The following is a 25506-nucleotide window of genomic DNA, read 5'->3' on the forward strand; positions in this document are numbered from 1 at the left end:
GCGAGGGTGAGTCAGCCAGCAGGAAGGGACGCTTGCAGCCACTTGCATCAGACGTTCCTGCCGCATGGCCAGAGGTCCCAGCCAGCAGGGTCGTGGGACCTGGGATGACGCTGCCCAGGCCTCTAAGGTAGCTGGGACCCCTGCTCCCAGGCTGCAGTTATTGTCCCTGGACGCCCAGACAGGTGGGAACCAGGAGGTGCGCCCCCATGGGCACCGACCGCACTCTCCAATGCGTGCACACACACGGGCAGATGTGCCCAGTCTGACACCCCGCGTCCCCACTCCACTCCCACAGGTGCACATGCTGGCCCCGCGTAGACCTGGGCGGGGTGCCTCTCAGGCACACCCAGACATGCCCGATCTGCTCACACTCGCACAACCCACACCATATTTTTCTTTCTTTTTATGTTGGGGGTAAAGATCTTTTACTGTGACTCCGTTGTATGGTTGTCTGGTAAAATACAGGACCCTGGGCTACCTTGGAATTCTAGCTGAACGAGCAATGATCATCTGTCTACTGACAGCTGGGCTCACTCAGGGCTGGGACATCTGAAAAGTTATTCACTGTCTGAAATGCGAAGTGAACTGGGTGCCCTGTATTTTTATTAACGTTTGCTGGATCTGGTGGCCGTGCCTATAGCCTGCAAAGACCCTGAGCTCTGCTATGTGGCTAAGGAGGTGGACTCTGGATAACAGACACCCCAGGCCCAGAGGGGGGAGGTCACAGAGGCCATCGCCTGTCCAGCCTGCCTCCCCCTGGTTCAACCAAGGACAAGGGAAGCCAAGGCCCCAGGCAGCAAGTCCAGGACATGCCCAGACACTTCGTCTAGGGTTTCGGGGAGACCCTAAGTATCACACAGGCTGAAATCACCCTGCAGAAGCAAGGGGCTTCTTGGGGACTGGTCAGAGGCCAACAGGACCCCTTCCTCTAGAAAGCAGGTGGTCTGCAGTTTTTGGCTCAGGTTGGCTGAGCCCCCTCCAAGGCTGGGTTCATGAGGGGCCTCTGGGGAGCTGCAGGGTCCCAGCAGGCCGAGCTTTCTGGGCTTCCATCCCTGTGGAGTCTCAGGGTGGGAGGGGGCCTCACCTGTTGGGCCTGTCACCACCCACCTGTCTCCCTCTCGGCAAGCAGGACCCTGCCACCATCCCAGAGGGGAGGCCATGCCACCCAGTGGGCAGGGAATCCCCTCCCGGCTGTGGGACCCTGGGCAGGTGGCCAGGAGGGTGGTGGGTGGTGTGGGGGTGGCCCACATGAAACACAGGCTCATCCCTGTGCATTGTGTGGGCCCCAGGCCACTCTGCCAGGGCCCCTGGAACCCTCTGGAGGTGGGACCTGTGGCAGGCCAGCCCAGAGCAGAGGCTGGGCCCACTTGCTGGGAGTCTCCCAGGGAAGAAGGGACACAGGGTGGGCCCCACCTACATGGCCACTGAGGTCTCTGGTGAGGGACAGCAGGTGCACACTGGCAGAGGCAGAGACCATGGCAGAGACGTCCCAGCCAAAGGGTGAGTCCTGGGGCTGGGAGGGTCCCAGGGCCCATCCACCTGTCCACCCCCTCCCACTGTCCCTGTCTCTCTGAGCCCCATTGGGCCCCAGCATACCGCAAAACAGGTCCTGGGGGGTGTCACAGAGCTGCTGGGTTGGCTCCCACTTGCCCAGGTGAAGATGCCTGCAGGTGCCCAGTGGGGTGGGGGCGGGGCTCCCCCACAGCTTAGGTCAGGTGCACCTGGGTAGGCTGAGGGAAGAGCCCAAGGGAGCCCCCACTCCTGGCCACACCCCTATACAGGAGCACTTGGTGGCCATACCAGGAACAGGGAACCCATGGAGTGTGGGGGCAGATGTCAGATCACTAGGGGCCGGGGCCACGGTCCTTGTCGCTGGGAGCCTGTGGATTTCAGGTGTGGATTTGCTAGCCGGGAGCTGCCTGCAGGAGTAGGGGCGGTGGGTGCATTGCAGAGGAGGGAACAGCCCTGTCTGATGTGGGCGCCGGCCCCGCCTGCTGCCGCCGCACTTCCTGTTTGTCTCTTTTGGGGGCCAGGCCTCCCAGGGCCTGTGCTTCTCCTGGTGGCCTCAGGCCAGCCTCCACCTCCCCTAGGGCACTCCTGAGCTCCCCTCCCAGGCTGGCCACCTCCCCTGGAAGCACTAGGGGGCTGTGCTGGCCCTGGGTCCTTCCTGGTCAGGCCCCCTGCCCCCCCCTCGTCCCCCACACTCCCCCATGCCTGTCTGTCACCTTCACAACCCCAAACCACACTTCCGGAAGGATGAAGGAAGGACCAGGCTTCCTGCCTCCAGCAGGCAGGTGGGGCCTTCCTCCCAGGGTGTGCCTGGAGTCCCCAGAGCAGGGAGAGGCAGGAGGGATCCACCGTGGGAGCCTCCAGAGGGAGCGCGGTCCTGTCCACACCTCGGTTTCAGACCTTTGCCCCCCAGGACTTTGAGAACATAAGTCTCCACTGTTTGGAGCTCTCCGTTTGTGGCCCTTTGTTACAGTGGCCCCAGGAAGCTCCTGCACTCACGCCGCCCCTGCATGCCGTGCACAGAGGCACACACGTGCTCACACACGTCTTTCTTTCAAACACCGGTGGTCAGGCGGTCAGCACCGCTGTGCACATGGAGGACAGATCTGAGCTCTCCCGGAGCCGACGTTCTGGGCTGGGGCAGAGCCCTCTCTGCTCCTGCCCTCCACACAGAGAAGCGCAGGCACGTTAGAGCAGAACCTGCACCTGGCACAACAGACTCGAAAGTGACCACTTGCACACAGGCAGTGGGGAGGGACGGGCAGGTGAGGCCAGTGGGGGTGAGGAGAGGAAACCTGAGGTCTCTCACCTGCGCAGGCAAGTGTAGTGGCCCCACCCCAGGCAGCTGGGGCCAACGTGTGTCTACACACACACACACACACACACACACACACACACACTCGCACACGCACGTTTGTGCATGCAAAAAGGGGGAGGCTGGGGGCTCAAGGTTGTCTTCCCTCTATGGCCAAGACGCAGGGAGTTCCCCGCAGGCTTCCCCCAGCGTCCTGGGAGTGGCTGAGGCCCTCCCCTGTGGCCTGAGACCTGGCGGCAGCAGGTAGACAGAGGCTGCCCCACCGGGAAAAGGCCCCGTCTGGCTTCAGGTCAGTGGGGCTCCAGCCTCTCCGAGCTCAGGGCCTGCTTGGGGGACAGTGGGGATGGCCTGTTGGAAGCTTCTGGAAGACCAAGCTGGGGCCAGGAGAAGAGAAATGGCATTCCATCCAGCAGGAGAAGCCCAAGGCATGGGCCTGGTGAGGATGCTGAACAGGTGAGGTGGGACGGGGAGCTGGCCTGGCTCAAGAGGGGCAGACTCTCTGAGCCTGTCCAAGTCTGGTTTGGGGGCCCAGGCAGCGTGGGATTGAGTTTCACCTCCTGCCCTAGTCTCCATCCACCCCCTGGGCTCCTGAGCTGTCTGGGGCCCCAGAGTTCTCCCCAAAACACTGTCCCATAACTGAGGAAGGGTCTTTCACAGATCTCAGTTCCCACCCGCCACTTTGGGCCCTGCCAAGCGCCTGCACTCCCTGCTCCTCAAGCCAAGGCGGCCCCGCTGGGGCAGGAAGCAGGTGGTGGCGGCCGGTTCCCCAGCGTGAGGAGGAGGGAGCGTTTGGGCCTCGAAGCGCGTTGGTGGTGTGAGAGGGGCCGGGCGAGGGCAAGCATGGGGAGCTGCAAGCGGGAGGCATGGCAGGTTCTAGAGCAGGGGCATCGAGCAGTGTATGCTGGGCTTCGACTGGCAGGCTGGGGGAGGTGCCCTGCGTGGGGCATAGGGCAGGCCTCGGCTCAGTGCCAGGCCCCGCAGGGCCCCAGGAACCCCGAGGCGCAGGCGGCGGGAGAGAAGTTGGACGCTGAGCGGCTGCCGCGCCAGGAGCCCGAGCGCCGCACCGCGCAGGCACGAGCGCGGCGGCGCGGACACGCCCCCTCTCGGAGCGCGCAGCCGCATTCGAAGCCCGGAGTGCCTTCCTCGCTCCACGACGCTCCGCCCCCGGCGCGCGGGGGGCGTGTCCGAGGCGGGGCCTGCGTTGAGGGCGGGGCCTGGGCGGGCCGGGCCTATAAAGGCGAAGGCAGCGGCGGCGCGCTCGGCTCCTCTCGGCGGCGGCGGCCCAGGCGGAGGAGTCCGCGGTGGCGGCGGCGGCGGCGGCGGCGGCGGCGGCGCTGTTCCCCGCGCGGTCCGCGGAGCGGGGTCCGGGCTTCGCGACGTCGGGCGGCGGCGGCACTGCGGCCCCGACCCGAGCCCGACCCCGGTGAGTGCGAGTCCCGGGCGGCCCCTGGGTCCTCGGCCCGGCGCGGGGAACCGGCCCCGCGGCGCCCTCGCCGCCCCCGCCCGGGCCGCACTCCGGCCGCCGCCGCCGCTCACCGCGTTCCCTTTGTCTGCTCCCGCCCGCAGGGGCCCGTCCCTGGCCGCCCCCCGCCCGGCCGCCCGCCCCCGGGGCCGCCCCCCGGCCCGCTGTCCCCTCCCCCGCTGGCGGGGCCCGGACGGAAGATGGTGCAGAAGAAAACAGCCGAACTTCAGGGCTTCCACCGTTCGTTCAAGGTGAGGCCCGGGTCGGTTCGGGGCGCTCCGGGCTGGCCCCCAAGCGGCCGGTGGGAGGGCACGGAGCCTGCCTCGGGGGTAGGCTGGCGCAGGCCCCCGCCCTGTGCCTTGGCTGTCCTAGCCGGGGGTGCGCCGTCGGGGTGTCCGCAGGCCACAGGCCCCTCCCGAGCTGTGGCCCGTGGGAACCCCAGGGGGGCTGAGCTGTCCGTGCCTCAGGGGGGTCCTTGGCTGTGTGTCCCCTGCAAGCCCCCGTGGGCTGTGTTGTGGTGGGGCAGGGGTCTGCAGACCGCAGTCCTGTCCCAAGCCCTGCATGTGGCCTGTGGGGTCCCTAGTCCAGTACTGCAGGCAGGCCTGGGTGTCCCCTGCCAGCCCAGTTGTTGTGCACTGGGGGAGGGGTTCAGCAGGCCACAACCCCGTCCTCACCCCGGCGTGGCTTGTTGGGACCTTGCTCCAGGCTCCTAGGCCAGGTCGGGCGCCTCTCACACCCACGCCAAGGTGGCCTGTGAAAGGGGAGAGTGGGTTGCATGTTCCCTCTGCCCTGCACCTCCCAGACACCCAGGCCCAAGTGCTGCTTCCTGTTGGAGCGAGAAATTTGCAGCAGCCTGGTGGCGGGCAACTAAACCCTGATCTCGGCTGAGCGATCTGGGGGGGTGGGGCGGGAGGGCAGGTGCTGGGCAGGGGCCCCACAGGGCCTGGCCCAGGGGACGCAATGATGTCAGCCTGCTGCCCCACCCCACAGGCCGGGTTATGTAATGGCCTCCCCAGCTTCCTTGGGCAGGGACCTGTTGCCCGGTGGAAGGCAGGACTATGTGTGTGGTGTGTACACACGCCTGCACCAGGGTGGGAGGAGCAAGCAAAGGCTGCTCGGAGCAATTCCCAGGCCTGTCCAGCCAGTGTCCCGGGCCAGCTCCCCAACCCTTGCTGCATGCCTGTCACCTGCATTTTCTCCCAGGGCAGTGGCTGTCCTGAGAGTGTCCAGGGCTGGGCGGGATGGGGCTGGACCTGAGACATCTCCGACCGTGGGCTTTCCCTCCTGGGGCTGGGCATGAGCTGAGACCAGGTCAACGCATGGGGCCAGCGAGGCAGCCAAAGCAAACTCGAACTTTCCGGATGGTTCCAGCTGCCTCCTGCCAAGGACTGCTGACTCGCATCCTGCAGCCAGACCCAGGGCGGGTTGGGCCAGGACCGCCCATGCTGCTCGGGACTGGGCTGGTCTCTGTGCATGGCCACCGGACTGCCCCACTCATAGTTGGGACCTAGGCGGGGGGTTCCCAGGAAGTACTCCTCCAGGTCCTAGGGTCTGGTCATGCTAGGAATCCCCTCCCATCATCCCACCTGCTCCCTTGGGGTGGGGCCACCTCTCCTGAGATGCCCTCAGCCGGGAGGACGTGTGCAGGCATGTTGGGAAGGTGAAGGTTCCCAGACAGTAGGCATCTGCCTGGGGCCCTCCTGCTCGAGGACACAGGAATGACAGTACCCAGCCCCTGGCGACAGCAGATCTGTCCCATCCCCATAGTGGCTCTGGCCTGCCCATCTGTCTCTGCTTTTCTGAGTTGGAGGCCATGATGGGCTTGTGGGGACGGTGACCAGATAAAGCCAGGCTCAAACTAGGCCCTGCAGCCCCAAGTCCTTTCACCCTTTCCAGGGCCAACGAGTTGCAGGCACCTGCCTCCTGTCCCTCTGATAGGCCTAAGGTGGTCACTAGGTCAAGGTCAGAAAGCAAGTGAAAGCTGTGCCTGGCTTTTGACTCTAGTCACCCCCTTTTTGTGGTGGCCCCAGGTGGCCACCAGGCCCTCTGGATGGGATACCTTATCAGAGCTGGGTGTGCCTGGCGCCCTGTGGGGCGGCTGGAGTGCCCCCCGCTCCCCTCCCCTGCAAGGCCTCTTAGCAACTATCTGCCCAGGGCAGGGTGGGCGGGAGGCAGGGACAACGGCCTGGTTCTCAGACACTCCCGCTATCTGGCCGCCACCTGCCCCTCTGTGCCAAGCGAGGTGTCTGGCCTGGCCCCTCTGCACTGGGCTCTCCTGGAGTGGCTTCTTTGCCAGATGTCCCCCCTGTCAGGGCCGTGCCCCACTTGTCTAGGGGCTCAGAGAGGGGCAGCTACTCAGCCCAGGCCACCCAGCATCCTTGCTGGGACTAGGACCTGCCCCCGCATCTGTAGGCCCCCTGCTTGCCAAGGCCCCCCTGGCTGGGGACGCTGACTTAGAGCGTAGAGCTCAGCTGCATGGGAGCCAGGCCCCGCCCCCTCCATGAGGGACTCTCCATCCCCAACTGGATCACACCCACTCTGCAGAAACAGTCCTTCCAGCCCTCCTGTGTCTGGGGCTAGGAAAAGGTCCGTCAGGCCCCCAGCGTCCTCCCACCCTGGGTCAGGGTGTCACACACTCCCCATTGTCTTGCCCAAGCTCCAGCCTGTCAAGTGCCACAGGCCCGAATGCAAATCCCGCCTGCTACAGCCCCTCCCTTAGAGGGGTGAGCTTAGCTGGGTACCAGGGCCTGCGAGGGGGGTCCCTCCAGGGTTGTCTGACACTGAAACGGGACCACGCAGGCTGTGGCCTGGCAGGGCCTGGCACACTTGTGGGCATCTCTCCCATGAGCCTCTGGGGGCCAGGCAGGGACCCAGCTGGACCCTGGCCACCAGCAGTTGTGGTGCCACGAGCACCGAGTCTCTCACTTCAGTGGGGGACTGTGATGCTCAGAGGATACGTAGGGTTTGGATACACAGAGCTGGGGTTGGGGAGGTGTTCTGGGCAGCCTCAGGGCCTGGCACACAGATGTGCAGGTGGCCTGAGACTGCAGGGCAGGCAGTGCAGTGACAGGGACTGGATTCATCCCCCACCCCCTCTACAGGCAAGATAAGGAAGAAGGGGGGAAACTGAGGCCCAGGCAGGGCCGAGCCGGGCTGAGACAGCCCAGCAGGCCGTGGGAAAGCAGACCTGGCTGCCAGTCTGGGAGCCCTGCCCAGTGAGTCACCTCCTTGCGCTGCCCCACTGCCTTTGATCCCAGAGGTCAGCCACGCAGGCCCCATTCTGCACACAAGTAAACTGAGGCACGAGATGTGGCTTGGGCCCTGTGGTGACTCAGCCCTGGCATCAAGCAGGGCCCCCAGGCAGCTTCTGCCTGCATCTGCCCCTCCCCCACACTGCACCCCCTCCCTGGGGCACCCAGGGGCCTGGCCCGGGGGCAGAGGGTCAGGTTTCCCCTGGGGGAGAACAAGGGTTCTCCACTTTGACACTGTCAGTATTTGGGGCCAGGTCGTTCTTTGGGGAGGGACCGTCCTGGCCACTGCAGGTGCTGAGCAGCGTCCCTGCCTCCACCCGCTCTATGCCAGGAGCAGCCCCAATTATGACAACCATGAATGTCCCAGCATTGTCCCATAGGGTTGGAATACCCCCTAGGTGAGAACCACTGGATTAAGGGATTCCACTGACACCCAAGAGACTCTGCGTCCCACGGTCCCCTGCCCTGCTGAGGTCTTAGCAGGCTGCACATGGTTAAATCCACACCTGAGTGGGGAGGGAGGCGAGGAGTCCCAGGAGCTGTGTGCGGGTCACCTGGTCTGTCCGTCGGCCCTGTTGGGAGTTTATTCTGGTGTCCAGTGTAAGCCGGGTCAGACTGAATTTGTCTCTGGGTAACTAACTGGGGGCTTCTCAGCCTTGGCCTATGGACGTTCAGCGGGGACCGTTCTTGGTGCTGGGGCCGTGCGTGGCAGGACAGGGCCTGAGCACTCTCCTGTCCTGTCCTGTCCTGCAGGGGCAGAACCCTTTCGAGCTGGCCTTCTCCCTAGACCAGGCCCACCACGGGGACTCTGAGGACCCAGACTTCAGCCTGCAGCGCGGGGCCCGCCCTGGTGAGAGGCCCAAGGGGTGGGGGCACGTGGCACCCACCGAGCCCCCCCCTCAGCAGGGGGTGCAGGCCGAGTAGGGCCCCCTCCTAAGCCCTGGCGGGTGTCCCTCCGCGCAGACATGCCCACCAGTCAGCCCATCGACATCCCGGACGCCAAGAAGAGGAGCAAGAAGAAGAAGCGCAGCCGAGCCACCGACAGCTTCTCGGGCAGGTTCGAAGGTGAGAGGGTGGCAGGTGGGGGGCGGCGGGGAGGCCGCCAGTGGTGAGGAGGCGCCAGCTGCGGGTCCTCTGACCCCAACCCCGCTGCTCCTCAGACGTCTACCAGCTGCAGGAGGACGTGCTCGGGGAAGGCGCCCACGCCCGCGTGCAGACCTGTGTCAACCTCATCACTAACCAGGAGTACGCCGTCAAGGTGAGCTCCGGCGGCTGGAGCTGCTCCCTGGCCCTTCCCGGCAGGCCTGGGATCTGGCACTGGCCCGGGGTGACAGGAGGAAGGGGGTGGCATTCGAGCTCCTAGGCTGACAGCCAGGGAAAACCAGTATCTAAAAATGGTCCCCAGGCCTGGTGACTCAGGCCACTTCTGGGAAATCAGGTCATCCCTGCTAAGCCCCCAAGTCCAGACAGGAGTGGCAGTGAGGGCAGCCCCTGCCCACCCTGTGTCCAGAGAACCTGTCCAGAGTGGCTGCCCAGAGCTGGGGGCTTTGGTCCAAGGCGACACTTGCCCGCTGAGTCTCTCAGGCAGGTCCCCCACCTCTGAGCCCTCCCAGGGGGTGTTTGAGGGGGCTCTGCATTTGGGGAAACCCAGTGTGGCCCCTGGGAGCTTCCCCTGCAGCCAGTGGTCTGGGAGCCTGAGGCTGCTGAGGCCCTGGCAGTGGCCTTGTGACCTTGCAGGGCACGCAGTTGGGTCTTGTGTTCCAAGAAACTGTCCAGGCTTCCCTCGTGACCCCATATCCGGCTCCCGGGCTGGCTGGGGTCATGGGAGGGCCAGCTGCCCAGGGAGGAGGCCAGCTGCTCCCTGGCAGGCAGGGCTGGCCAGCGCCTGCGGACCCTGGTGGGAGGCCAGGCCACACCAGAGCTGTGTTAGAGGAGAGAGGGACGGGAGCGCCCAGCCCATGGCGCAGGGAGGAGGGAGCCTCACCTTTCCAAGTCAGGGGAGGCTGTTGGCCAGGTGCTGGGGTCATGGCCGCCACAGGTGGTGACAGATGCAGTTGTGGTCCCGGCTCCCTGGGAGCTCACAGGTGGGGCAGGGTGAAGGTGCTGGGGACTGGGACACTCACAGAGCACTTTTGCACAGCGGGCATCCTTCTGAGCACGGTCCTCCCAATGGTGCTGCCAGGCAGCCTGGCTTCGTGTCCTCATTTGACAGATAGGGAAACTGAGGCTCAGAGGCGTGAGATAGCCTGAGTTGTACCACGTGGCCTCACCGAGGCTTCTTGCTGCTGTCTTGGGGCTGGCTCCTTGGTCGCCTTGAAACCATGACCTGGTGTGATCAGTGCTGGTATCTGGGGGCCTTCCTGGTGGGGGTGTCTTGAGGACCACTGAAGTTGCGGAGGAGCTGGCCCAGCCAGGGGCAGTGGCAGGAGTGGGGTGTCGTGGGCGGAGGGGACAAAAAGCAGCTGGGCCCTAGGGCAGAGCAGTAACCTTTGGGTTTGAGGAGTGTGGCCTGGGCCTGCGGGTAAGGGGCTCCAGGGCCGTGGAGCCCCAGCTAGGACTTCAGAGAAGGCCGCTCCCCTGCCAGGAGGGACTTTGCCATCCTAGCCGGCTTTCCAAGGAACAGGGTGAGGTCCGGTTTCAGCCTGGGGGGTGGTGACGTCTCTAGAGACCCCCAAATCAGGTGGTTCTGTTGTCCCTCGCTAGGGCTGGTGTATCTGTCGCTAGACATGAGCAACAGTGTATAGGTGGTAGCTGGGGGCTCAAGGGTGGAGAAACACATCCCCTGTCCCCCATCAGACCTGCCCTGGGCACACGTGGTCACCCTCCACCCACCTGCCCAGTGAGAGGGGGCCAGGGTGTCCAGCCTGGGAGGAGGTGCCCGGCAGGTACCTGGGAGAGCTGGCCCCACCTTTTGACCCCATCTCTGCCAGCGAAAGTGGCTGGGGTCATCTGATGGGGGCAAAACCCTCTAGTCCTTAGAAGCTACTAGAGGCCAGAGGGCAGTGGGGTAGGGCTCAGGCCGCCTTCCCGGACTCTGGGCCCCCTGTCTGGGATAGACACTCGGGGCTGGTCTGAAACAGACACAGGCTGATGGGCCCCAGGGAGGCACCTCCCCAGGTTGGGGTGGAGTCAGGATTTGGTGCTGTGGCTATGTGGCGCGTGGGGACTACCCAGGCTGGCAGCCAGGCTCCTTGAAGCTTCCCTTGTTCCACTGGTCCTGTGGGAGCCAAGAAGTATAGCTGGCTGGTCTCCTGGTCAGAGAGGGGTGGCCGCCAGTCCAAGGGACCCTGACACTGTGCGTGGGGGTATTTTGCGGAGGCCCCCAATCCCTAGTACACCCCCAAGGCCCGTCAGAGTAGGGGTGCAGGGCTGCCCCAACCGCTTGTCTTCTGTCAGCTTTTCTTTCCTGGTCCACTTCGCGATGCTCCCTGCTGACTCCCAAGTTTTGACTTCTGGCAAATTCAGGAGAGAGCCCTGCCTTCCAGAGCTCTGATGGAATTTCAGACGCGGCACAGCAGTGTCTGGCGGGGCCTCACCTGCCCCTCTCCAGCTATGGCCGGTCTGGCTGACCCAGGCGCGTGTCCCTTCCCTGTTGCAGATCATTGAGAAGCAACCGGGCCACATTCGGAGCAGGGTTTTCCGGGAGGTGGAGATGCTGTATCAGTGCCAGGGACACAGGTAAGGTGACCTGCTTTCCCCACAGCACCAGGCCCCGAGCCATCTTTCAGTAGCTGAATGGGCCTAAGTGCCACATCACCCCTAGCAAGCATTTATTGAGCACCCACTGTTTACCAGGCTGGGTATGTGAGTGGACCCAGTGGCAGTGTGGCTGAAGCCCCCAGTGGGCAGGTGGGCACAGAGAGCGGGGGCCCCTCCTAGGCTGGGTAGTGGGTGCCCAGGGGCCTCAGAGTGCCTCAGCTCCTCTCCTGCCCCCTCCCCCAGGAACGTCCTAGAACTGATTGAATTCTTCGAGGAGGAGGACCGCTTCTACCTGGTGTTTGAGAAGATGCGGGGTGGTACGTGGCGGCTCCTAGTCGTGGGGAGGGAAGGAGCCGGGAGATATTTTCAGCCCCCCTTATGGGATATTCCCCCTTAGAGCCAGCAGGAATGACCTTTCAGAGGGTCCTACACACGGGAGAGGTCTTGTGGGTTCTGAGCATCCTGTGTACATGTGGCTCAGGGTCCAGGACTCTGGGTCCAAGGGAGCCAGTGTAGGTGTGGTGCATGGGCCCCAGGGCCTTGGGAAGTGACCCCACCTGTTCTCTCTCTGCCTTGGCCCCACTACAGGTTCCATTCTGAGTCACATCCACAAGCGGCGGCACTTTAACGAGCTGGAGGCCAGCGTGGTGGTGCAGGACGTGGCCAGTGCCCTGGACTTCCTGCACAACAAAGGTGAGTCTCCAGCAGAGGCCCCACTTGCCCAGGACTGCTGGACACACTCCCACCCCAATGCCCTTGTGTTGCTTCCCTGTAGGCATTGCCCACAGGGATCTGAAGCCAGAAAACATCCTCTGCGAGCACCCCAACCAGGTGAGGCACCCCAGCCTGGTGGGGCAACCTGGCCAGGTGAGGCACCCCAGTGCTCACGCTCCCCCAACCCCACCCAGGTGTCCCCCGTGAAGATCTGCGACTTCGACCTGGGCAGTGGCATCAAGCTCAACGGAGACTGCTCCCCCATCTCCACCCCAGAGCTGCTCACCCCGGTGAGCCCCGGCAGCCAGGGTGCCCAGAGGGGTGCGGGGCAGGGCATGGGGCTCAGGGCAAGAAAGTTGCGTAACCTCACCCGCCCGGGCTGGCCGGCGGCTCAGGTCACGGAGTTCTGCTTCCGCCTAGCAACAGCCTCTGATTGGCTGGGCGGGGGGTGGGTGGGACGGTCTAGCACTGCCGCTGATTGGCCAGGCAGAGCAGTCCCAGCACCTGCTGATTGGGCGGGGCGGGCTCCCAGCAGCCGCTGATTGGCTGGGCCTAGCTCGGTGGGGTGGGGCCGAGTGGGCGGGCTCTGGTGGCAGCAGTTGCCCGGCTCCAGCGCCCACGTGACTCGCCGCCCCCTGCAGTGCGGCTCGGCCGAGTACATGGCTCCTGAGGTGGTGGAGGCCTTCAGTGAGGAGGCCAGCATCTACGACAAGCGCTGCGACCTGTGGAGCCTGGGTGTCATCCTGTACATCCTGCTCAGCGGCTACCCGCCCTTCGTGGGCCACTGCGGCAGCGACTGCGGCTGGGACCGTGGCGAGGCCTGCCCGGCCTGCCAGGTGCGCCCTGGGACACCCCCACCCCGTGCACCCCTGGCTACCCTGCGCCCCCACGCCCAAGACCTGCCCTGGGCACCCCTCCCCCTCCTCCTCCTCCTCCTCTTGGGGACCTGCCCCATGCACCCCTCCTCTCCTGTGGACCTGCGTAGTGCACCCCTTCTCTTACGTTAGGGACCTGTCCCCTGAACACCAAGCACTGACACCATCCATAGGGCAGTGGCCACCCATTCTCCAGGGTTTTGAAAGCTTTGGGGTTTCCTGGCCTAAGGGAGTCAGACAGGGACAGGGGTCTGGTAGCAAAGAGGTGAGTGAGAGCTGTGGCTGGGGTGATCGGGTCTGGGCCTCCTGCCCAGGGCTGGCGGCTCAGCAAGCCCTGCCTGGTGCCCCCTGGAGCAGTCTTAGTAAATCAAACACCACTTAACCACCCTGTTGGCTCAGCCTCCCAGCCACCTCCCCTATGTCCCCTCCCCTTCCTGTGACACCCTCCAGATCCCCCAGCCCTGCCCACGGGTCACAGGACCCTGGGCCCTGCAGCCCTCTGCCCATCCCAGAGGCCACCTATTCCAATTTGCCGTCTGGGTGGCAGGGGCTTGGCCAACCTTGCCAGTGGTAGCTGAACCCCTGCCCTGCCATGTTCCCTAGAACATGCTATTTGAGAGCATTCAGGAGGGCAAGTACGAGTTCCCCGACAAGGACTGGGCCCACATCTCCCTCTCCGCCAAAGACCTCATCTCCAAGCTGCTCGTCCGCGACGCCAAGCAGCGGCTGAGCGCCGCCCAAGTCCTGCAGCACCCCTGGGTGCAGGGGGTGAGCATGGGTGCCAGGGCTGGGGAGGGCACGAGGCTCTCAGCAAGCATATGAAACACCCTGAGGGTGCAGCGTGGAGACCTGGAGATGAGATGGCATCTGGGGGTGCTACTGAAATCTTCCCTGGAACCCCATCGAGTGGCTGTGGCCACGTGGGGCCTGGCAGGAGCAGTGGCTCAGAAGATCCTCCTGGCCTGCCTGGCCCTGGGCCCCATAGTGGCAGGGCAGAGGCCTCATGCCTGAGACTGCCAGTGTCAGCCCAGGGCTCTGTCCCACCCCCACCCCCATGTTGCTCCTGGCCAGGGGTCATCTGAGCCAAGCTGCCGCCCCAGGGGAGTGAGGCCACCAGGGCAGCGGGCTTTACTAAAAATAGAAGCTTGGGACACTCTGTTTTCCACAGCAAGGGAGGGCTCCAAACCCTTCCGGAGCCTCGGAGACCTATGCGCGTGAGGGTGGGCTCGGGCTAAAAACCCCCAGGACGGGTGTGGCTTTGGAGCCTGGGGCCACACAGCGTCCTGTCTCCCACCTGGCTCAGGGTCCCTGGGCAGGTGCATGTGCAGCCTCGGCTCATGGGCACCAGTTGCGCCCATGTCTCCAGGCGGGTCCCAGTGATGAGGGTGTACTCGGGGTCTCCCCTGGTGCCACCAGAGCCAGCAGGGCACCCTCAGGGTGGGCCGGGCCTGCTCTAGCCACCCCCTCCTGTCTCGTTGCAGTGCGCCCCAGAGAACACCCTGCCCACGCCCATGGTCCTGCAGAGGTGAGGCCCTGGGGGGATCTCGGGCCACCTAAGCTGGTAGGGGGGCGGGTTAAATGTTCAGATATTTCAAAAAGATGCAAAAAACCTTTTAGGTGGGGAAAAGACCCAAGTCTTGGATGTCCTCATACCGGGTGATTTGCTAGAGCCGCCAGTGGGGTCCTGGTGCCCGGAGAGGGCACTACGCAGACCCCAAGGGTCCCCCAGCGAAGTGGGAAGGGGTGCAACCTCAGCAACTGTCCCCTGCTTTGCCCTCCCAGGAACAGCTGTGCCAAAGACCTCACGTCCTTTGCGGCCGAGGCCATCGCCATGAACCGGCAGCTGGCCCAGCGCGAAGAGGACTTGGCGGAGGAGGAGGCCGCGGGGCAGGGCCAGCCCGTCCTTGTCCGAGCTACCTCACGCTGCCTGCAGCTGTCCCCGCCCTCCGAGTCCAAGCTGGCCCAGCGGCGGCAGAGAGCCAGCCTGTCCGCGGCCCCCGTGGTCCTCGTGGGAGACCGCGCCTGATGCCCTCCCGCCTTCCCTCTGTACATAGGTGCCCCCCAGGTCTAAACTTTTTTTTAAGCTATGGCGAGTCCGCGTTCCGCGGGCCGCCCCCTCTGGCTGCATTCCCTGGCGTTAAGCTCAGCGGAGGGGCTGGTTTTTTATAGAAGGTTTTTGCTTTGGGGTTTTTTTCCTGTTCCCCCTCCTCATTTCTTTTGTTTTTTCCTTCTGATGGGGTGGAGAGTGGAGGGTGCTGTGGCTGGGTTTCTCCTGTCCCCAAGCTCGCCTGGACTGCCAAGGTCACTGCAGCCCGCCACCACCTCCTTGCCCCAGTCGCCTGCACGGTGACTTGGGAGCCTGCGTTCCGCTGGCTGCCATCTCCCAGGGCTGGGGGCACAGGACGTCCCCTCCCTGTGTCTGCCTCCCCAGCCCTCAGGACTTTCAGGGACGGCCCCCTCTCCTCGTGTCACAGGAACAGCAGCTCCTGAATTCCTCACTCCAGACACCCTGGTGGCTTGATGGGCAGGGGGCACCCTGTCTCCAGAGGGGGGGCCTGGGTGCAGGTGTGTAGGGGAGAGGGCAGCCCACCCTCCGACCCCCCCCCAGACCCTCCTGCGAGCGCCCTGTCCCCATGAGAGTTGATAGTTGGGGCTTCTTCCGAGTCCAGCTGTCTAGGCCCCTGATGGTGGGACTCCACCTCTGACCTTGACCTTAAACTGCAGCTGATGTTGGGGACACACCCACTGCCTCCTCCCCACCCCACCAGGGACTGAAGCAGCAGGAGCCAGGGGCATCTGCCAGCCCACGGCGGGTGGGAGGGGCTGGACAGGCGGCCGTCAGCCAACCTGGGGGTCCCCAACACCCCCTCGGGGCACCTGAGTGCCCCTTCTCAGGGCTAAGTCTGACTACGGCCACGTCCTGCCCTGCCCCCACTGGGGTCTGGCATGGAAGCTGTTGGCCCCCTCCCACTCTCCATGGCTGGGGCCAGACCAGGGGGTCCGCTGACTCCCCCACCTGCGAGGGCAGCGTTTTTGTTCTGCCCACCTTCAGGAAAATGGCCGCCGCTTCCACGGCCCTGGCCCCGGCCTCTCTTCGGGCACCCAGGAATGGCGGGGAAGGGTCTGCTTGGTCCCCCACCCCGCTCGGTGGTGAAGTACTATGCAATACGAGTTCCCATTTTTCTACGTGCACATGTGCTCTGCTGGTCGGGGCGGCAGCTGGGGTGTCGCTTCCTGGCCAGCCCAGCCCGGGGTGCGCTCAGGTGTCTGCCAGGGCAGCCCCTCCGGCCTCTAGACCGCGGTCGGGGATTTTCGTCATGTTTAGTTAGTTTTTTAAAGAAAACATCAGTTGACTTCGCTTCCCTGTTCTTGAAGAATACTTGAATGTCGGAGGGGCCTCTGGGTGGGGGCTCGGACACCGTCTGCCCAGTCCCCCTTCCCCCTCCCAAGTCTCCTACGATTGTCACAGTCTGGTGGCCGGTGGGGGTGGTGCACCCTCCCCGGTCCCCCGCCCGCCTGTATCTGTGGACTGGCCTTTCCAAAGACCCCTCGTGGGGTGGGGGGGCCTCCTGCCCCCACATCATCTCACCCAGCAGCGATTCCACGTTTTGCAACTGGGGATTTTCTGCCTTTTTGTATAAAAGAACAAACGCTGCAGGTGCCAGCAGCCATCTTACCCGGAAAGCTTGGTGGCTGCAGCTTCTGTTTTTCCGAAGGTGGGACAGTCACTTCCTCTCTCCCCCCACCCTGTCTCCTGGTGGCCTGGAGGACTGGTAACCGTTAACTGTGAATGAGCGGAAGATCTGGAGCGGCCTGGGCGCTGGGGGAACGGCCGTACATCACTGTCAAGATGTTCAAACAAACAAACAAAAAAAAAACCTCAGAAATTTTTTAAAGTGGGGGAAAAACATCCAAGCACTTTAATTCCATTGTACCAGGTGAACTGATCGAGCTCAAAGTTTTCCTTTCCACCAACTGTCAAAAGCCGGAATTTTGTATTCTGTTTTGTAAGGATTTAATAAAAGTCATAAAAAGCGGTCGGGTGTGCCCAGAGTTCTGGTTTTCTGTTGCTTTGTACAAAGCCGGCCCAAACCTGCCAGTACAGAAACCATGTTGTTGCCATGATGCTTCAAGTCAGGAATGCGGAGGGGGGGCACAATGGTGTTGGTTTTTCCTCCGGGACGTGTGGATCCTCAGCTGGGGTGACTCCCAGACAGGGCTCAACAGCACACTGGTGCCTGCCCAGCTGCAAGGAGCCTCCCTGCATGGCTTGGGCTTCCTCACAACATGGCCGCTGATTCCCGGCTCTGAACTCCCTGGGAAAGGGAGCGGGAGACGTCGCGGCTGCCTTTAAGCAATGCAACCTCACAAGCCCTGGCAATTCGAACCACCTCTGCATGGCCAACCTTCTGCTCACTCTGGGGTCCATCCCCTCAGCCATAATGAAGCCTTTGCTGTATGCAGGACTCTGTGCTAGGGCCAGTGGCCTAGGAGATGTGCTGGACAGCCCAGGGCTGACTTCAGATCCTGGAGGCGTGAGTGGAAGGGGGCAGCAGGGCAAGGGCTGGCCACCCCTGGGTCTCAGTTTCCCCATCTGGAGAACAAAGCGATCCTCCTTCCAGCCCCTTCACCCTGCAGGCCTCGTGGGCTCTCCACCCTCACCCTGGCCAGAGCCTCTCCCCTTCCCAGCTATGGTCTGCTCTGCTGTCTCCTGCCCTCTCCTCCTTCACACACAGCCCATTTGCACCCCAGTCTCCCTCTCAAAGTCACCCCCTCTCTTGCCCCACTAGGCTTGGACCCCAGCCTCCACCCTCCTCTACCTCCTTTCTCCTAAAGACCTAAAAGCAACCATGTCCCCTCCCCTACTCTAACACCTCCCATGGCTCCACATTGCCCATAGCACCAAGACAGTGTGCCTCCCCTTTGAGCCTTTGAGCCATCCTCTCAAATTCTCTGGCCCAGCTCCCTCTGCATGCTCGGCCTTGGCACTTGCTCAGAGCTCCCCCCACCTCCCACCCCTGCACTTGGTCTCTCCTCTGCATCCTTGAGACCCCAAGTTCAGGGGTCACCGCCCTAGGTGTCCCCCTACTCCGGCCCACCGCCCGACTAGGAACATTTCTGGCTCTGGGGTGGCTCAGCTACCCAACCCAAAGGCTGCCTGAGCGCAGCGCCTCCTCGGCATGGGATGTGATCTTGCCCACAGCGTTTGCTCGGCAGGTTCTGAATGAATGAGTGAAGGAATGAATGAATGCAGGAAGAACAAGAGGGCTCTGCCCAGTCCCTCCCGGCCACCCTTGGGGCTCCCTGGCCCACTTGCCTGGCCTGGCATGTGTGTGTGCGCGCCCGTAGGGGCGTGGGGAGTTCCACGAGCCAAGTCGCCACCCTCCTGCCCCAGTGGCACCAGCCCCGCCCGGCGGGCCCTGCCAGGCCTCCCGCTGACCCCTCCCTGCCCCCTGCTGCCTGCCAGGAACAGCTTGTCCTCTGAGCTGCTGCTCTAGATTTTGTTTTTGTGGTTTCCTCTCTGCTACTCCCGCCCTCGTCCACGCCTCTCTCCTTGCAGAGTGGCAGGAAAATTCCGGAACAGGAGAAGCCAGCAGCCTTTCTTTTTTTTTTTTTTTTTTTTTTTTTTTTTTTTTTTTTTGAGACAGAGTCTCACTTTGTTGTCCAGGCTAGAGTGAGTGCCGTGGCGTCAGCCTAGCTCACAGCAACCTCAAACTCCTGGGCTCAAGCGATCCTCCTGCCTCAGCCTCCCGAGTAGCTGGGACTACAGGCATGCGCCACCATGCCCGGCTAATTTTTTATATATATCAGTTGGCCAATTAATTTCTTTCTATTTATAGTAGAGACGGGGTCTCGCTCTTGCTCAGGCTGGTTTTGAACTCCTGACCTTGAGCAATCCGCCCGCCTCGGCCTCCCAAGAGCTAGGATTACAGGCGTGAGCCACAGCGCCCGGCCGCCAGCAGCCTTTCTTTCTCAGGCGGTGTCACCTTGGCCGCCCCCGGCCTCCGGGGCCCAGGCTCCACCGTGGTAAAGGGAGCTGCCAGCTCGGGACTCGCCAGACGCCCCGCTGGGGTTGGGCTCCGTGTCCCAGCCTGGTAAGGGCACGAGCAAACTGGGTCTGCCACCTCGAAACGCCGTCTTTGTCGCATCTGCAATTCGGGGGTCCTTGGAAAAGATATTATAAGGGGACATGCTGCTCACGGGAGAAACTGGGTGTGGGTGCGCGGAAACTCTGTGAGCTTCACGATTTTTCTGCAAACCTAAAACTGTTCTTAAAAAATAATTTTTATTAAGAAATATACAGGCCGGGCGCTGTGGCTCACGCCTGTAATCCTAGCACTCTGGGAGGCCGAGGCGGGCGGATTGCTCGAGGTCAGGAGTTCAAAACCAGCCTGAGCAAGAGCGAGACCCCGTCTCTATTATAAATAGAAAGAAATTAATTGGCCAACTAATATATGTAGAAAAAAAATTAGCCGGGCATGGTGGCGCATGCCTGTAGTCCCAGCTACTCGGGAGGCTGAGGCAGGAGGATTGCTTGAGCCCAGGAGATTGAGGTTGCTGTGAGCTAGGCCCGGGCAACAGAGTGAGACTCTGTCTCAAAAAAAAAAAAAAAAGGGTAGGTCATATTCTGTGAATTTCACCTCAATAAAAGAGCCAATAGGGCCGGGAGCGGTGGCTCACGCCTGTAATCCTAGCACTCTGGGAGGCCGAGACGGGCGGATTGCTCGAGGTCAGGAGTTCGAAACCAGCCTGAGCAAGAGCAAGACCCCGTCTCTACCATAAATAGAAAGAAATTAATTGGTCAACTAATATATATAGAAAAAATTAGCTGGGCATGGTGGCGCATGCCTGTAGTCCCAGCTACTCGGGAGGCTGAGGCAGCAGGATTGCTTGAGCCCAGGTTGCTGTGAGCTAGGCTGACGCCACGGCACTCACTCTAGCCTGGGCAACAAAGCAAGACTCTGTCTTAAAAAAAAAAAAAAAAAGAGCCAATAGGACCAAGTCTGCGAAGGGTCTGGTACACAGTAAATGCTCAATAACTGCATTAAGGACTGGACCTGTCACCCTGGGGGTGGAGAGGAGGCAAGCAGGAGCTCTCCCTCCCCAGTGCAAAGGGACTCACACTTTATTATATTAATAGTCCCTATAATTGTCACCGCTTATTAAGCTGAGCCTCCCATGTCTCTGTCTGGTGGTTTTTTTTTTGTTTTGTTTTGTTTTTGAGACAGAGTCTCATTTTGTTGCCCAGGCTACAGTGAGTGCCGTGGCGTTGGCCTAGCTCACAGCAACCTCAGACTCCTGGGCTCAAGCAATCCTCCTGCCTCAGCCTCCCAAGTAGCTGGGACTACAGGCATGCGCCACCATGCCCGGCTAATTTTTTCTATATATATCAGTTGGCCAATTAATTTCTTTCTAATTTTAGTAGAGATGGGGTCTTGCTCTTGCTCAGGCTGGTTTTCGAACTCCTGACCTTGAGCCACCTGCCCACCTCAGCCTCCCAGAGTGCTAGGATTACAGGCGTGAGCCACCGCGCCCGGCCTCTCTGGTCTTTAATTGTCCCGTGCCCACAGGAAAGCCCTGTGTCCTGTCCTGGTCTTTGGTTCACCCTGGAGGAGGAGAAACTGGTTTGAAGTGAAGTGCGATGGAATCAGGTCAGACTTGAGGAAGGACTTACCCTGTTGGTCAAAGACTGGTGGCGTGAGCGTGGGTGAGGAGGGCAGGGAGGACCTGCCAGAATCCCTGGTCAGAGCGCCTGGGTGAGGTTGGGCGTCTGCTGGCGGTGGCAGCCCTCCATGACCCCTCTCTGGGCTGTGTTCCTTCCTCTGCCAAGTAGGTGTCACGCTCATTCCCCCCCCAACCCCCCCTCCGTCCATGGAGACTCAATTTCCCCATGTGGAATGTGAGGGCAACAGCTCCACTCTCTGCTGCCTCAGTTTCCCTTTGGCAAGCACTTTTCGTGAGATGGCAGAAGGCTTGGACACCAACCAGGGGGAGGGGGTGGTGCTCGCCGAGCCCCTGCACCTGTGGCTTCCAAGGCCCTGGATGCCCCTTCCAACGACCCTGGGAGCAGAGTGTCCTGTCTGGGGCCAGCATGTCCCCGGAACAGTCATTCACAGATGGACACGCAGGGATTGTGTCTGCAAGTCAAAAGTGTCCCCCGCCTCCAGGTGCAGGAGGCCACACAGCAGTCGTGGTTCCAAGCTGGGGTCATTGGCAGAGTTGACGGACCCCGTGGATCCCTGTCCTCACTTCTGCCCCTGTGTCCAGGGATGACTCTGTCCCTTCGACATGGTCCTGGGTGGTGACAAACCCCGCTCACGACCGCCCAAACCTGGGTGCAAAATATAAGGGGACAGGGCGTTTCCAAAACCTCCTGCATCAAGATACTTTGTCTGGTTGTTTATTTTTTATTGTGAATCTTTCCCTATTCCCCACTTCTCTGGCATTAAGATATTTTGTAACTGAAATGTTTGCTGCAACAGTCATCGAGGCAGCAGTTCTAAGAAGTAACAGTTTGCCCAGATTTCCCCCAAGGATAACATTTTGCAAGACTCTGCTACAATGTAATAGCTGGGGTGTCCACATTGATACAATCCTCCTGTCTGCCGGGCCTTCGCCCTTCGCTGGTGCCCTTCCATGAACGGTGTCCTGTGCCCCGACAGCCACCTGGGCTAACACACTCTGCAGCTGTGGGGGACATCGGGGCAGGGTCACTGGGACCCCCACCCTAGAGCAAGGGAGGGGGCAGGGGATAAGGACCCAGTGGGAATGGAGAACCCCCACCTCTTCATGTGTGGGCAGGGAGGGGGCGTCTGAGTGTCCCAAAGAGGGAGGAAGAGGCACTTTTCAGGTGGGGAAACTGAGGCATGATGTCCAGTACTAGCCAAATAGCCAGGGTGTCTCTGGCTCTTAGACTGGCCTCTTTCCGTGCAAGTTTTTTTTTTTCTTTTTCCTTATTTCACACTCGGGTCTTTTCTCCTTGTTCCCATTGGACAGGATTTTGAGTCTGCACTTCTGCACGCCTGGCCTCCTCTCTCCACTGGTGTAAAGAAAAACCTCCTACCCCTGCACAAAACCCAAGCCCTAGAGACCACCTCTTGGGGCAGATTTCTCCCACCAGCTGCTAGGGAGAGAGGTGGCTCTCCACATCACCCCGGGGCATCAGGGGACATCAGGTCCTGTGAGTGGAGGGCTCACCTCTTTGTCTTGCTTGGTCTGGTCTTGTTCCATTTTGTGTTCATGGTTGGGCAGGGTGGGGAGGGCTGGATTTCTCTGTGGGAACTTCAGGGAGAATTTGGAAATCCAGAACATTCTGGAAAGGAGAACGAGGCAGGGTAATGAGGTGGGGAGCCTTCAGATGGGACCTTTCCTCTGCCTCCAAATGCCAGAAAGGACAACATTGGTGGTGTTACATTTCTTCTGAGAGCGGCTGGCTCTGTAGTTTGGGTCCATAACCCTGGGTGGACAGGGGGGACCAGCACCAGACACAGTACCCAGGGAGGTGGGACCAAGGTTGGGGTGATGCCCCACCCACCATGTGGCAGGGACCCAGGACTGAGCTGAGCTATGGGTCTAGCAGCAAGGAGTCAGAAGGAGACTGTGTTGCAGTAATCTGTGGCTACGCAAAAAAAAAAAAAAAAAAAAAAAAAATCCCAAAACTTAACAGCTTAAAACAACCATTTGATTTTGCTCGTGGTTTTGTGGGTCAGGAATTTGGGAAAGGCTCAGCTGGGTGGTTCATCTCACCTGGGAAGTTTGTCTTGGATCCACATGGCATCAGCTGGGATGGCCTGGAAGGAGGACACCCGGATGCAAGGAGGTGAAAGAATAGACTCCACCACCTGTTAGGAAGAAAGAAACCAAGGCCAACATCTTGGAAACAAGCTCCCACCAGGTGTGCTGAGACAGTGTCATTAGTTTTATTTCATTTCTATAGAGACAGGGTCTTACTCTGTTGCCCAGGCTGGAGTGCAATGATGTCATCACATCTCACGGCAGCCTCCACCTCTTGGGCTCCAGCAATCCTCCTGCCTCAGCCTCCTGAGTAGCTAGGACTACAAGTGTGAGCCACAGGGTCCTGCCGAGGCAGTGTTATTTAGACCTCAAAGAACAGACACCCACCAGGCATGTGGTTTACCCGCACAGTTCTCTGTCTCCCAGGGCCTGGTACACAATAAGAACTCAACAAATGTTTGGGATGGAAAAGAAGGAGGCATAGAAGTGACTCAGGTTCCTTTCTCTCGGCCTTCTCTGTGTCTGTCATGACACCCTCAGTTATGGTATAGGAACAAACAGCCTCAGCACCTGAATGGCTTGAAACCACATAGATTTGGGCTACACACCAAAAAAATCATACATGAATATTCATAGCAGCATTATCTTTAGAAACCAAAGAATGGAAACAACCCTAGTGTCTTTGAACAGATGAACAAACACAATGTGGTCCATCCACATGCTAGAATATTACTCAGCCATGAAAAGGGATGAGGCTCTGACACAGGCCACAGCGTGGATGGACCCGCTGTGAGACTCCGTTTATATGAAATGTCCAGAACAGGCAGAGCCACAGAGATGGGACGTGGATTTGTGGTCGCCAGGGGCTGGGAGGGGCTGGGGAGTGACTGCTGTTGGGGAGATGGTTACATTTTTGGGCGATGGAATATTTTAATATTGATTATGGCGATAAATGCACAACTCTGCGAATATATTAAAAGCACTGAATTTATACACTTAAAATGTGTGAATTGTATAGTATGTGAATTATATCTTAATAAAGCCATTTAAAAAATAGGTATTGGCTGGGCACGGTGGCTCATGCCTGTAATCCCAGCACTTTGAGAGGCTGAGGCAGGAGGATCACTTGAGGCCAGGAGTTTGAGACCAGCCTTAGCAAGAGCGAGACCCCGTCTCTACAAAAAATAGAAAGAAAAATTAGCCAGGTGTGGTGATGCGCACCTGTAGTCCCAGCTACTTGGGAGGCTGAGGCAGCAGGATCACTTGAGCCCAGGAATCAGAGGTTGCAGTGCGCTGTGTTGACACCACTGCACTGCAGCCTGGATGACAGAGCAAGACCCTGTCTCAAAAAAAAAAAAAAATTATCCCCTTTAGGAATGAAGATAAGGGATATCTGCAACTCAAATTATTTCAGCTCAAAATAATTCCCATGCCAAGGTGGCATATTCTGGGGTGGCATATCTTGATCTCCTTCAGTTGCACCCTCCAAATTTTTTTGCTGACTATCCAATTTTTTCTTCAATGTCAGGCATTTTTGGTGTGAATAATATTCCTAAGTGAAAGCCCCAGTGTCCTTGGAGCAGCGGCAAGGGGTGGGGAGGAGGGAGGGACGAAAAGGATTTTCCACCCTGCCTGGCAATGATTGCTGCATAAAACTGTCAGAATGGGCCAGGCCCGGTGGCTCACGCCTGTAATCCTAGCACTCTGGGAGGCCGAGGCAGGCGGATTGCTCGAGGTCAGGAGTTCGAAACCAGCCTGAGCAAGTGCGAGACCCCGTCTCTACTATAAATAGAAAGAAATTAATTGGCCAATTAAAAATATATAGAGGAAAAAATTAGCCGGGCATGGTGGCACATGCCTGTAGTCCCAGCTACTCGGGAGGCTGAGGCAGGAGGATCCCTTGAGCCCAGGAGTTTGAGGTTGCTATGAGCGAGGCTGACGCCAGGGCACTCACTCTAGCCTGGGCAACAAAGTGAGACCCTGTCTCAAACAAAAGAAAACAAAGCAAAAACAACCTTTCAGAATCTTCATTCAAAGGAATGAAAGTCCCAGGGCTCAGCTTTGTAAGGGGTGGGGTGCCCCCTAGAGGCCACCACTGCATCGGCTGTCACTGTGGCAGACTTGGGGCAGGTGTATGATCCACACACAGCAAAAAATGTCACTGACGTGGAGCAAAAAGGCTTGGCACACTCCCCTGGCAACTCCTGGGGCTGGGGCAGGCTTCGCTTTCTGCCTTCACAGATAATCTTTGTGTCTTTGGAAAGATGCCCGGACCTGAAGGAAAAATTGTAATTTTTTTTTTTTTTTTTGAAACAGGGTCCCATTCTGCTGACCAGGCAGGCTGGAGTGCAGTGACATCATCACAGTTCACTGCAACCTCCGATTCCTGGCCTCAAGTGATCCTCCCAGTTCGGCCTCCTGAGTAGCTGAGACTACAAGCACGCACCACCACACCCAGCTAATTTCTTCTATATATTTTTAGTTGGCCAATGATGTTTTTTTTTTTTTCCAGCATATTATGGGGGTATAAATGTTAAGGTTACGTATATTGCCCATGTTCCCCTTCCCCCCATCATGATGTCTTTTGAACAGTTCTTAATTTTCATGTAATCTAAGGTTGGGCACTGTGGCTCACACCTATAATCCCAGCACTTTGGGAGGCTGGAGCAGGAGGATTGCTTGAAGTCATGAGTTCGAAACCAGCCTGAGCAAGAGCGAGACTCCATCTCTATTTTTATAAAAAAATTTTTTTTAAATAGTAAAAATATTTAGGTCTAAAGTCCTAAAGTCCTCCCCAGGTTGAATTTGGGTATATGGTGTGAGGTAGGAATCATATTTTGTGTTCCTTCCATAGTGACATCTAATTGTCCCATCACTATTTATTGAAGACGTTCTTTCTGTGCTACTTTGTACTGCCACCTCTTTTGTAATTCAACCCTCCAGATG

The 25506-nt window shown here is 60.0% G+C and overlaps 1 protein-coding gene across 1 annotated transcript; it reads left to right on the forward strand.

Annotated features, from left to right (window-relative positions):
• The first annotated feature begins 4083 nt into the window (after positions 1-4083).
• MKNK2 (MAPK interacting serine/threonine kinase 2) lies at positions 4084-16862 on the forward strand. The gene is made up of 14 exons (XM_012745697.3): positions 4084-4247; positions 4391-4537; positions 8291-8387; positions 8501-8602; positions 8698-8795; positions 11136-11215; positions 11480-11553; positions 11825-11929; positions 12012-12067; positions 12145-12240; positions 12592-12786; positions 13429-13593; positions 14307-14350; positions 14608-16862. The coding sequence occupies exons 2-14, from the start codon at positions 4487-4489 to the stop codon at positions 14849-14851; spliced, it is 1407 nt and encodes a 468-aa protein (XP_012601151.1). The 5' UTR covers positions 4084-4247; positions 4391-4486; the 3' UTR covers positions 14852-16862.
• Positions 16863-25506: the final 8644 nt, after the last annotated feature.

The sequence above is a fragment of the Microcebus murinus genome, chromosome 27, assembly GCF_040939455.1.
Source record: "Microcebus murinus isolate Inina chromosome 27, M.murinus_Inina_mat1.0, whole genome shotgun sequence".
Lineage (NCBI taxonomy): Eukaryota > Metazoa > Chordata > Mammalia > Primates > Cheirogaleidae > Microcebus > Microcebus murinus.